This window comes from Dermacentor albipictus, chromosome 1, assembly GCF_038994185.2.
Source record: "Dermacentor albipictus isolate Rhodes 1998 colony chromosome 1, USDA_Dalb.pri_finalv2, whole genome shotgun sequence".
NCBI lineage: Eukaryota > Metazoa > Arthropoda > Arachnida > Ixodida > Ixodidae > Dermacentor > Dermacentor albipictus.
In genome coordinates, this window is record NC_091821.1 from 226,081,872 (window position 1) to 226,094,606 (window position 12,735).

Consider the following 12,735-nt stretch of genomic DNA (forward strand, 5'->3'; position numbering starts at 1 on the left):
GTAGACAACGATGTAAGCAGTGGTAACGCAAATAAGTAGCTGTGTCAGCGGGGAATGTTGTGCGATCGCCATAAAAGGGCGCTCTTTGCAATTTGATGCCTTGAGAGTTGATGGCAAAAAAAAAAAGCAGCAGCCTGAGCAGATAGCTCTTCTTACGACTAATGAGGACGAATGCGTATACGAGCTTCATTCCGTCGGCATAACATTGCTTGCGGTAGCTTGACACATTGCTCAAAAGCACTGCCAAGCAGCATAAACAAAATATGAAGTAGCAGAAAAGATGAAAAGGAAAAAGTGTGTTCACATACTTTTCCTCGGCGACCCGTACAGACTGGAACTGACGACACCGAGGGGAATGCTTGGCAACACTCCAGGGGGCGCTAGGTCTGAGAGCAGCAAGGTTCCTTTAGGTGAAACTAGAATATTTGAGGGCTGCAAAAATTGCGAGAGTAAGTGTCAAAGCTTGAAAACTATGAAAAACAAAACAAAAAAAGCACGGCTTCGTAAAATTATATAAGCTTTTTTAGAATATATTTCAATGCTTTTGAATGGATAGTACCAAATTCATACACAGGGTTCTGCTATAAGTATATAACAAAAATTCCATGCTCAATTTTTTTTCTACATTGTTAAAAAATTAAATGATGGACTTTTACGTGCCAAAACCACCATGTAACGCCGTATAATAAGGAGACACCGGAATAATTTTAACCACCTGGGGCTCTTTAACGTGCGCCTAGTTCTAAGTACATGAGCGTGTTTTCAAAATTCGGCCGCCGCGGCCGGGATTCATCCTGCGACCTCGAGCTCAGCAGCGGAACGCCATAACCACCGGGCTACTACGGTGGGTGGCTTTACAAGGTCCTACCATTCTTGAAATGCGCGTGCTTTCTTAAGTGATGGCCAAGCTGCTTCCAGATTTATCTCTCTCCAAATTGCGGGAGGCACAGTAACCAAATAAAGTGTTTCCCATATGCGACTATAAATAAAAACAAGCAGCTGAAGTCCTTGAGAGACGAGGCCTCCCTTCCCCTTGTCTTCTTCGGCTTAGCGCTTCAGTTGCGTATTACGTCATCGGTCCAGCATTTTTTTAAACGCTACTGGGCATCGCTTGATGGAACAGTTCATTCATGTTCAGAACTTTATCATACATCATTAAGAGCATCCGACAGTGTAAACAACGATGACGTCTTTACTAGCTGACGCAAAAACTGAGGCTGGAACCAGAGGCGAGGCCCATTACTGTTGAATATCAGGGTATACCATCAGGCCTCCTAGATATTATTGTCTTTCCAAAAATAAAAATAATAAAATACATTCCCGTGGATTCATGCTATTTCCCGCAATGATGGCGTGCAGGAGTAACAAAGGAGGCTTAGTTAGCTCCAACGTTACATTATCCCCGCTATGGTGTTACGAAAATATGGCAGTATTCATTTATATAGTAACCTGCCACGGCGCCTTCGGAATGCAGGGCCTCCACGAATTCGTCACGATCGTAACAAATAGTTCTACAGTAGCTTACCGAATGAAAAGAGTGTTTAAACCCTTCGTTCTTATCGGGAACGGTCACACTATCGTCGATCAATTTTACTAACGCAAGTTTCTCGTCTGGATACGCAGTCATTCAATACATTCGCGCATGTGCCCATTCGACATGTTCAGTGGCGCCCCCAAAGAAAAAAAATTAAATTAAAATTTAAAAAATGGGGTTTTGCCTGCCAAAACCACTTTCTGATTATGAGGCTCGCCGTAGTGGAGGACTCCGGAAATTTCGACCACCTGAGGTTCTTTAACGTGCACCTAAATCTAAGTACACGGGTGTTTTTGCATTTCGCCCCGATCGGAATGCGGCCGCTGTGGCAGGGATTCGATCCCGTGACCTCGTGCTCAGCAGCCCAACACCATAGCCACTGAGCGACCACAGCGGGTAAGAAAAAAAATAATTCTGAGAAGCCTGCGCGACACTTAGCAGCTATACATTACAGACAGCGAACCACTATTATGCCGCTGGTTGCAGTGATAAAACCTCGGCGAATACGCATTCAAGTGTCCTCCCTGAGAGGTGGTGATGATGGCGGGTTCGTTCACACGGAGATGGCGTCGAGGCTACGATGCGGTGCGGGAAAGCGCCGCACTTCTTGTATCACCTAAGGGAGTGCAACCTTACCTACCGGATCTAAGAGAGGTACGTGCGAAATGAAAGGTCGTTCAGGCATTTTTGCAGGCCATTTTCATCTCGAGTGGTGGCTTGGGTTTCGGAGGCATGGCGACGGCGGGTAATTGTGGTTGCCGGGTAAGTTGATAGCACATACAAGTGTGTGCACCGGTTGGTCACTTTGACGGTAAAGCCAGACAGCTACGCTGTCTGCCTGAGTCAATTTCCTCACCCACCCCTGTGGCAACGCACGCAACCCTTAAACTGCGTCATCACGGAAAGTCAAATCTAACGAGCACAGGCATTCTTCTGCGCATGTCTACTAAGACAAGACGGCTAGTTTGTGGTTACTCTCCAAGGAGACAATCCGGTGATATTAGGTGCTGCGATATAAGCCTCGCTAAAAGCTAACGCCGTATATAAAGAAAACGGTTCTCTGAATGAAAAGGTGCGCACCTGTTGTAGGCAATCCTGCAGGAGTTCCGAAAGTATATGACAGTGCAGCTCGTTGTTTCGGGGACAATCGTAACAATGTAACGCGGAGAAAGGTCCGTAATGCGCGGGACAAGGAGAATGGCAGCTGACCAAGAGAGTTTTCTATTACGGACATTCAGGTTGGCGCGAGACGCGGCATTAACAGCTGTTAGCTGCGAAATAGCGCATGCGCATAAGCGCAGCACTCGCGACGCTCACCTTGAGACGACCGTGCACGATGGGCTCCTTTCTAGTATGGAGGAAGGCGAGGGCATCCAGCAGTTGCCCCATGGCTGTCCTGCCCCACTTCACCAGGGGGAACTTGTGCTCGCGAAGCATTGCCATGTACTGTTCCAAGTTTCTGTCCTGCGGGTGCCACAGCACGTAGACAAGCGCTGAAGAGCTCTTCCATGTTACCTGGAAAGAGCCGGCCACGGGTCAAGTTTGAAAGCGGTGCAATAGACGCTTGCGCACGTAATCCGAACACGAGCAACATAAACATCATCAACAGAAAAAAAGAAAGCCTTGGAAAGAAATCGTAATAGGGGCAGTTAGGTTTTATTTCCTTAAACCCCTACGTTAGGGCTATTACGTAAGGGATGGAGTTGCGCGTTTCTGTTTTATGTAGTAGAAGTTCTGTTAGCCTTTGCAGGAACATCGATGGCCAACAGATAGATGCAACTCAGTTCGGTTTCAATAATGATGATTTATCCAACAGCAGGGGAAAAATGCTTGTTATGGGACGCATAAGAATAACCTATAGTATGTGGCCATTTGTTGTATTTCCGCGTCGAGGGCAAACCGATTTTCGGGGAACTTTTTCTGGAAACGCATACCTGCTTTGCAACGAGACTAAAGCCTAGTGTTCTATAGAGCGTAAACGCTCTCGCGCGCATAGGCGTCTGTGCGTGTGTGTGCACCAGTGCGGCGCCTTTTCTTCTTCCGACTCAAGCAACGTCTGACTCGCGTCAACATCAAGACGGCCGCGCCAGCCCACGAGCACGGACACGTGACCGTTCCCGTTCTACAGTGCCCATTGCCAGCGACACAGCCTTCGCCAATTCGCTATTGGTTGCGAGCTGCTTGTCGAACTGATCACTCTGTATCTAAGGATGTAATTAAACATGTTGTTCGTTACGTCGCCTCGTCTCTGCCTCGGCCTTCTGCGCTGATCGACCTGATCAAGCTCAAGGCCGCTGCGATTCCAGAGCCCCTCTGCAGCAGCGGGCACCACGCGTTTGAAGCGAATAGCTTTCCTTGGCGCGTGGTGATCGGTGGTGGTCGGGCTTCCACCGTAGATAAAATGGCGCCGGTGCGGAGGGCGCGTGTTCTCGTGCAACCGAGTTTCGAGGCAGCGTTGACTCCTATTACAGTTCTTTGAGGCGCACGTGCTGCCGCGATAGAGCTTTGGGGCGTCTGATGGTTTAGTTGCTGTGGTGGAGTGTTCAGGAAGGACAGCCCTCCTCTTCTACCACTGTCCTATGCTACTGTGGAGGGTTCTGGCGGCGGAAAAGGAGCATGGCAGTCGCCTTCCAACACCGGCGCTCGCACCCCTGGGGACATGACACATATGACGAAGCAGCTTATATGTACGGCTACCTATACTACCGCTTCATATCGTTTGGTTAATGGCGCTCTCTTTACGCAATTGCACAATCAAACAACAAAAGCTACCTAAATATCATCACTGCAATATCACTATACGCCTCCAAGCTAACTATTCTGTTAAACATCGAATATCTTCCTAGACGCGTTTAGCTATTCACTCACATTGACAATCATCGTCTATAGTTTCTGCGCAATTCTTTACTAATTTATTTTATGAGATCATAATGTGACACGTATATTAGCCGCTTGAGCTGGTAACCAATAGTACTTAAGGACATAAGAAATATCTGAAAGAAATCCGGCAGGACGCATCTCACGATGACTGTCGATGTTACTGAGATTAGCGTTCAAGCAATGTAGCGACACACCATATTTCCATCGCCGAAACACGTCATGCACTGGCCGTGCGTTGCAGCTGGGCTTCTCCCTCGGGATTCCCTCTGGACACGCTACGCTACTAGCGGCGCGAGCGCGATGTACCTCTGACTTAGTAGTCCCACTCCTTTTGCGCGGCCTGCGAGATTGCAGTAAGGTGTAAAAACTAGGCGAGTTGGTTGATGTTCACTATAACTTACAAAACATTGTTCCTGGCGCAAAGTAGAACACGAAGCAGGGAAATAGGAAAAAAAAAAGAGAGAGAGACAGGAGCCCCATCGTTATAACGGCAGCGCAAATGGGACGGCGACACGCAGAAGAGAAGCACACAGGAAAATCACTGAAAGCTACGAAATTGCACCGGTGGCCCGCCAGTGCGTGCTAGCGTTGAGAATTATTCCCTTGCTACCCGCGGACATTCATGGCGCAGAGCTAAAGCGTCCGGCTTCTGTGCTAGAGGAACCGCGTGACGCGGGTCCGAATCCGCTCAGTTCCGGATAAATTTTAAATCATTTCTTTTTTGCATTGAAGAACGGCGTAAAGATGCAAGACCAGACAGACAGATACGGATGGACAGACAGATTGGATGAAGTAGGCTACGGATGCTAATCGTAATTAGAAGTGGTCTGCAATTCAAGGTCTAACTGAATGTCTGTGCCTTTCTGGCAACAGAAAAATCAAATGCCGCAGTAGGTGCGCCTGAAGAATAACATAATAGGAAGAGTGCACCTGCCTGTACGTACGTGGGATTCATTGATATTTCCATGGTACAGATCGAGTCTTCTGAAGTTGCGGACGCGCCCGAGGGCGCTCACGTAGTCCTCTGAGCGAAACTTTATCTTCTTCAGGAGCACCTCTCTTCCGTTCTTGGCGATGCCTAGATGTACGGACGTACGTTCATTGGTTCTGTGGGAAGCAGCAGTGAACAGTGATCACCATGGCTAGCCGGCCGACCAACCAGATAACTTCCGGAGTAACAGGCTAATACATTATTCACGATTAACTTTGTAACCACCCCTTCGGTTGAATTCACGTCAGTCACACATGCCAAGAGAGCTCTCACGACATTCTGCGTCCGCTCGACTCGCCGGCAGCGCTCAAGCAACCATGCATGTTTGCAAGAGAAAATGAGAGTGACCTCATGTATTACTGCCTGGAAGCCTGCTCAGATATTGTAATAACGGTAATAGAGAGCTTAGAGCGCTAACCTGGAATTTTTGCTTTGTACACGACCTATCGTATAGTGTCAAAAGCCTTCAGCTCCACAATTAATTTTTTGGCAACAAGAATGTTTGTCTAGAGCGAAATGCAATTGTCTAATGCTTTAAGGTGTTATGACCTAATAAAAATGTAACTGATGAAAAAGTAGCCATAAATCATTTTAAACACTGCTTTCCCGCACTACAGCCCTCAAACCACCATAATAGACAGTTTTAGAATAGCGTTTGTCGCCTTACGTACGTTAAATGTAAGCATCTTTGCGGGACGTTATAGTGCGCATCCTTTCAAGTCTTTTGGTTTACCGTGCGGAAACGCAAACGTATGGATGGATGGATGGATGGATGGATGTTATGAGCGTCCCCTTTGGAACGGGGTGGTGGGTTGCGCCACCAAGCTCTTGCTATTATACCGCCTGATATCCTACCTAGGTTAAACATGAAAAAAAAAAAACACTATGAACTCTCTCAACTAAATTTTCTGATCCCCTATATATTGCGAACTTTGCTTTTGTGCGTCTCCGTTTTTTGTCGTTTCCCCGCTTTTCTTCCACCGATCCTCCAATCCAAGACGATACATTATCGACCATCGTGCTGATAGCGGACGCGTCGGGTTAGGCCTACGGGCGCCAGAATCGCAGAACGATCTCAGAAAATGGACGCGCTATGCAGTCATAATTAACCTTTCAGGTGAGTATAGAGAAAGCGAAAGCTAATTTTAATAGTTCCTGGCAAGCAACGCGAGTGAGAGCGTAGCCATCACGAGTATTCACGCTGAAGCGGGAGCCGTGCCGCCATGTTCGACAATGCTATTTTTTAGCATTCGCAAACATTACGAACGTTAAACTCGCAAAATAACGTACGTTATTATAGCGCACGTAAACCACAGAAACCCAATAACGTTAGGAGCATGCGCAGTGAGTACAATTCTATTTCTTTACGTACGTAATGCGCGTGCGTTTGGTTGCAAACACTATTTTAAAACTGTCTAATAAGTCGTCGGGGCCGTTGGCTCTTGTGTAAGGGCTCGCAGTTAAACGACGGCGTCTCACCTTGCCCCCGCGAGGAAGTTGTTTTTCTCCTCGCTGTAGAAGAACCCGTTGACGGCGACCAGCGAGCTGAGCGGTGAGTTGGCCAGCTCAGAGAAAGCTTTCCTCCACCGCTGGCTCTCTGACAGCCAGATGGAGCCCAGGTTTGCCTGATCGTCGTACGCAATTTCCCTCGTGGCGACGAAAGCGAAGCTGCCAGACCACGCTCCGTCCGCTTTCAAGCACTCCTGGTTCTCGGTCTCTTCGCCCGACTGCGGTTCTTTACTGTCCTTCTTGGTGTACAAATCCACAGCGTCGCTGTCGGCAGTGAAAAGGGGTTGCATCTCGATGCGCGGGTCTAAGCTGGCGTTGGCTTTGTAAACTGGTTTTTGCAATAGTGAATTAATGGCTCTCAGCATTGTTTCAACGAGAGTCATAGCGGCCAATGCGATGTCCGGACAGTCATTTGAGGGCGTCATTTGTCGGGACCGCATTATTTCACAAAAAAGGTGCTCTTGTAAATTGTGTAACCTCTGGCAGGCCAGCTTACGTTTTGTCTGACCGGGTGCAAAAGCGGGGCGCTTTGGCTCGTCCAGCTCGGCGAGCATTTTTCGGTTTTCTCCCGCAATTAGCGTGGCGCGCACCTCCTCCTTGGGAGTTGCATCATCCTTACTGGGTGGTTTTTCACAGCGTAATGCGGAATTTGTTTCCGCCTCCATCGGCACTGACGGAATGTCAGCAGCTTGCGAGGCACGACACAGTTCGCAGGCTTCCTCAGCGACGGACTTGCCAAAGCTGTTGGGCTCGAGATACGCAAGCTTGTGCTTAGCTGCTGCCTTTGCTTTGGGGCTGTTCAGCGCGGGGTCACTTTGCACGCGGCGGAGGGATGGGCTTTCACCGCCAGGAACCGTTACGCAGGGTTGAGACGAACAGCTGTCTTCGAATGACATTGGTGCGCCGCATAAAGAGCCATGCTCACGCTTTTTCCGAGGGCTTCGCATCCCGTCGCCAGTGAACTTGAATCTAGGCTGCAACGCTTCATCCTAGAAAGAAACAAAATAGCGGATGGCTAAACAGCTACGAACTCTGTCCTCTAAAGCCGGATTCACATGACGGTCTGGATTACGCGAAAGAGCATAACGTTGTTGAGCTGCAACAACTACGCCGCTAGCCGCTCGTCTGCCGCGTCCTTGTGTTCGGTGGAATTGGACGGCACTGAGCAACGTCATACTCGTCCGCGGAGTGAACCTTAACTTCCAAAATTGCTCTGAAATCTACAAATTAAAGTAGCTCAACGATGATGTACTTTGGTTCTCACTAAAATCCTGCAGAAAATAAAATAAAATAAAAAAATGACGAAATCAATATTATGTTTGTGGCTCTGGAGACTGAACAGGTTAGATTAATTGTGTGAATGTCTGTAGGCATGAGGAGTAATGAAGTAATCTTACTGGAAGAAATCCCAAGACTAACACCACTTTTAAAATATGCGGCCTTAAAATGTCCTAGGAAATATATCGGCGTTTCCAGTGAACCGTTTAGCAAGAGCGTGCCTCTAACAGTTCAGGACGTTCTTAACTGAAACGCCGAGGCATAGAAGATTTCGGTAAAGGATATCTCGAAAGGGGGTGCAAGTCTTAGAATTCATGCTAAGCAGACACGAGTTTTCTATACTCTTCAGCTTCAATTTCGCACATTTCATCTAGCGAAATTACTGAGATTTTCATGCTGCTGATGTCCGCCAAGCCACCCTTATGAAAATGGTTATGCCCTTTATGTTTACTGTATGTTTCCCGCAGTTCACATGAGGAAATGTCCTTTATGTTTCCTCCATGTTGAAATTTGGCCACTGCTTTTATGTTTCCTCCGTGTGTCCTCCCTTTATGTATCCCTTATGGTATACCGTACTTTATGTTTCCTCCATGTTGAAATTTGGCCACTGCTTTTACGTTTCCTTCATGTGTCCTCCCTTTATGTATCCCTTATGTTACCGTACTTTATGTTTCCTCCATGTTGAAATTTGGCCACTGCTTTTATGTTTCCTTCGTGTGTCCTACCTTTATGCATCCTTTATGTGGCCGCAGTGATGAAATCCTGTATTTTGCGTAGACATGCATAGATGAAGAGTTCCGTGTGCACATTTTATTTTTATAAACATTTCCTGAGTTAAAAAGTTTTGCATTGGTTTTCATTGTAAGGTTACTGTTCCCTACATGATGCAGCGCACGGATTGGAACTCTGCTATGGCACAGAAATTCATGCCAATTTGTTCTAAAATTACAAAGTAATTAGACTTCATAGATTATTTCAGTATAGCACTTGGAGTGCCATGTGTACGTTCCTCACTGCAGTGCTGCTGTTCTAGTTATGTCTTTGTTACTAATATAAATGTAATGTTTGGATAGAAAGATCAGGTTGGATCAGTGCTCGCACTTTTAAAAGAAAGTTTTGACTATACTTTGCAAAGGTTTGTCTGAAACTACGAACAGTTTATTGGACTATCTGAATGTTACTGCAATTTGCCGCGTCTGCTCACAGCAGACCTCTGGAATGTGGTGCTTGGGACCTGAAAAACAAAACAAAAGCCAATCTTTTTCACTCATTCAAAAATATTCATATAAGCAAGAACAGCCTGGCCTGTATGCACACAGCTAAGAAACGTGGAGCAGTCGAAAACAGCTCATAAAAACATCAGGGCAACACAGAAGCTTTTAACTAATTGTTGTTTGAAACAGACTGAGCTGCCAGTCCACTCAGCTATAAACTGCTCACAAATTATTTTAAACATTTCTGCAGCAGCTGCTAAGTAGTACATGACATTTAGGAGTAGGCAACTGGCCAACAAATCTTTGAATGCCTGCTTGTACAGATGTCTCGTAGTTATATCTCAAGTGGTTACACTGTTATATGGTAAAATTCAGGCGGGAATAAAACCAGCAGCAAACATCAGACTACCTGGGAAATTATCACCAAAACTCAAATATCTAGTAAATCAAACGAACAATCGATTACGAAGGGTCTACAACCTGGGCCGCGATTTTATAGCGATCCCTTTTCCGATGCTACTCCTTTCGCTCATTGATCTGACCGACATTCGGCTATCGTTATTAACTAGAACAGCCAGCCATGGAAAGTGGGTTATAAGAGTGGCAAACATCGAGCGGAAAGCATCGCAAGAAAATCGCATCCCTTATTAGGCAGTGCTACAAGCCACTGTCTTTAACAATCGCAGGCACTGACATCCTGTTCTTCGGATGAAAATATTAATGAAAACGAGCGTCTGATTGACATGCCTCGATTAAAAAGAAATTTCGCTGTTGTTATGTCGGTCTATATTTGCCCTACAATATAAAAGACAAATACGCGAGCACGCCGAACACAAGCAATGCAGACAAGTTCTCGCGAAGCTGGACTTCCAACTGAACACTATCAATAAAGTAATCTTCACACAAGCTAATATCTGTTCAAGTGTCAAACATCGCAGTCGCGTGCCAACTCGCGATGCCCGTGACACATCGACATATATTACACACGTAACTTGCGGAAATTCATATCTACGGAAGGATTTCTTGCCGGGAAACTACCGAGAAAACAGTAACTTTCAGCGTTTACGTAAATATTTGCCCATTAAGTCCCAACGATCAGCGGCGGTAGCACATCACTCCATAAAGCAAGTAAGCGGTAAGAAATAATACATTTCACGGAAACTCCCCTCGTGAAACGCTTTGCTAAATGTGCAGAGCAACATGGTCAGCATACGCTCAGAACGTGTTCTGTTGTCGTTCCACAAAGCTTACTACATGAACCAGAAGCTGCGAGAATGCGCGCAAGCGTCAGACCTGCTTACCTTCAATGTGGTCGGCAAACGGCTCCTTCGTCTCGCAGGCACCACGCGACGACGCTCTTTCCGGCGCGAACACTGTCGAATTGCCGATGAACACCCGCGCACGAAAGCACAACTTTCAACAAATTCTTCCACGCACCATAATTCGAAGCCACAGTACCAGGTATTCCACGAGCGAACGCGGACAAGCGAGAACAAAGGCAGCTCGGACGGGCGCTGTAGACACTGGCGTATCACAGGAAACATAAGGCGAACTAATGGCGTTACACGAGTCCAGAGGTTTCTTGATGGTTAATGCACACGGTACGGATCACAGTTTGTTTAGGCACTTTGAAAATATGATTAAATTACCGTGTAACTACAACGAGCACTCTCACCACTCACAGCAACACAACGTGGCCCAGCTCACCGTCAACCGTTACACTGCGGCAGCGCCGCACTGCGGTTAACAAGTGAATTTAGCCTCCGAGATCTGCATTTCCTTTTAGGGCGTACATGTTGAAAAAGCACGGCCTTCGAGATTTAAAAAAATCGTAGCTGGAAGGAAGGCTGGTATTTAAACACAAATTATTGAGTTTAAAGTGTCTTGGTGCGCTGCCTTGTTTTTTAAAGTATATACAGAGATTTTAGACGAACTATGCACGAACTTTTGCCGGCGGACACGAGCCAATCAGCGCGCACCATGTGCACGTCTGCTTGCCATGGCGCACGGTGTGCGGGCAGCCGCGATAGCTGTGACACCCACCGATCAGAAATTCGGAATCGCCACACATATACACGCTTCTTATGGCTCCCAGTGGCGTGTTTTTGAGAATGTCAGGCCTTATCTTGAATAGGTGGAAGCATATTTCCCGTAGCGTAAGGAATAAAGGCAACAAATGTGGCGATGGCTGGCTTGCAGCGGCAGCGGAACTTCGGCCAAAGTGAAGCAGGCGTACTGCTTGCATGCTCGCGTACTGCAGATTTCTACATATGGCTTGCTACTGGAGAATAGCAGGTTGAAAAAGTAAGAAATAATTTATATATTAAGAGAATGCATGGCATAAATCATTATATACACCAACCTATTTCATGGCATGCTCGATTTTCCGCACAATATAGCCACAATTAGTGCCGGTCGGCATGTCTAGTGCGAGGGGTGCAAACAGTGCCTTTTCCTTGAATCTGCCAGTGACTAACATACAGTACAGATAGCTCTAACTGTACTATTCGCAAAAGATGCTTACTGCGCACATTCTGTTACCTACATGTGCACTCAAGTGCACATGTAGGTAACATATAAAGAGTGCATGCACCATATATAGATTAATGCTCTATGTTACCTACATGTGCACTCAAGTGCACATGTAGGTAACATATAAAGAGTGCATGCACAATATATAGATTAATGCTCTATGTTACCTACGTGTTCACTGAAGTGCACACCTAGGTAACATCCCACCGTAAACACAAAGGGCACATACTACAATAATTATAATAAGGGTTGTTTTCTTGGGGCAAAGGAAAGGATAAGTCAAGATTTAGTATTTACAATGACTCTGCAGAGTGTATCAACGGCTGTCACAAAGTACAGATATATCTGCCTGTATTATATGTACAGACAGTTGTTATGTGCACTCTATGTCACCTACATGTGCACTCAAGTGTACACTCAGGTAACACATAGTACACACCCAGTTAACATCCTGCCGTAAACATAAAGGACACATCCTAGAGGCATAATAAAGGTCACTTCCTCGAGGTATACGTTAGGATGAGTAAACATGTGGTACACACAAAGTTGGCGTCCCGGAGGTCACACAAAGGACAAGGAATCATAAAGGTCACATAGGGCACAAGAAGGAAACATAAAGGAAACATAAAGGCAATGACCATTTTCATAGGGGCATGTAGCCTATCTGCAAAAACATCAAGGACTTATATATGAACGAACGAAGAAAAACCTACATAGACATCTACCAAGAAGATAGAAAAGCTGAGGATCAAGTGGAAGCGTAACGTTTGTCGTTACAATGAAACATAAAGCACTTT

General features: G+C 46.3%; 1 protein-coding gene across 3 annotated transcripts in view; it reads right to left on the reverse strand.

Annotated features, from left to right (window-relative positions):
• LOC139054233 (uncharacterized) overlaps window positions 1–12,735 on the reverse strand; it is a 91,549-nt gene that overhangs the window by 36,773 nt on the left and 42,041 nt on the right. For all 3 annotated transcript variants that reach the window (XR_011511088.1, XM_070530943.1, XM_070530944.1), the window contains 4 exons: window positions 6,885–7,903; window positions 5,359–5,521; window positions 2,852–3,049; window positions 309–432 (listed from right to left, as the gene is read on the reverse strand). Coding sequence is in view for 2 of the 3 variants with exons in the window: in XM_070530943.1 (XP_070387044.1) it covers window positions 309–432; window positions 2,852–3,049; window positions 5,359–5,521; window positions 6,885–7,903 (1,504 nt within the window). In the remaining variant the exon portion in view is untranslated. The remainder of the gene's footprint in view (window positions 1–308; window positions 433–2,851; window positions 3,050–5,358; window positions 5,522–6,884; window positions 7,904–12,735) is intronic.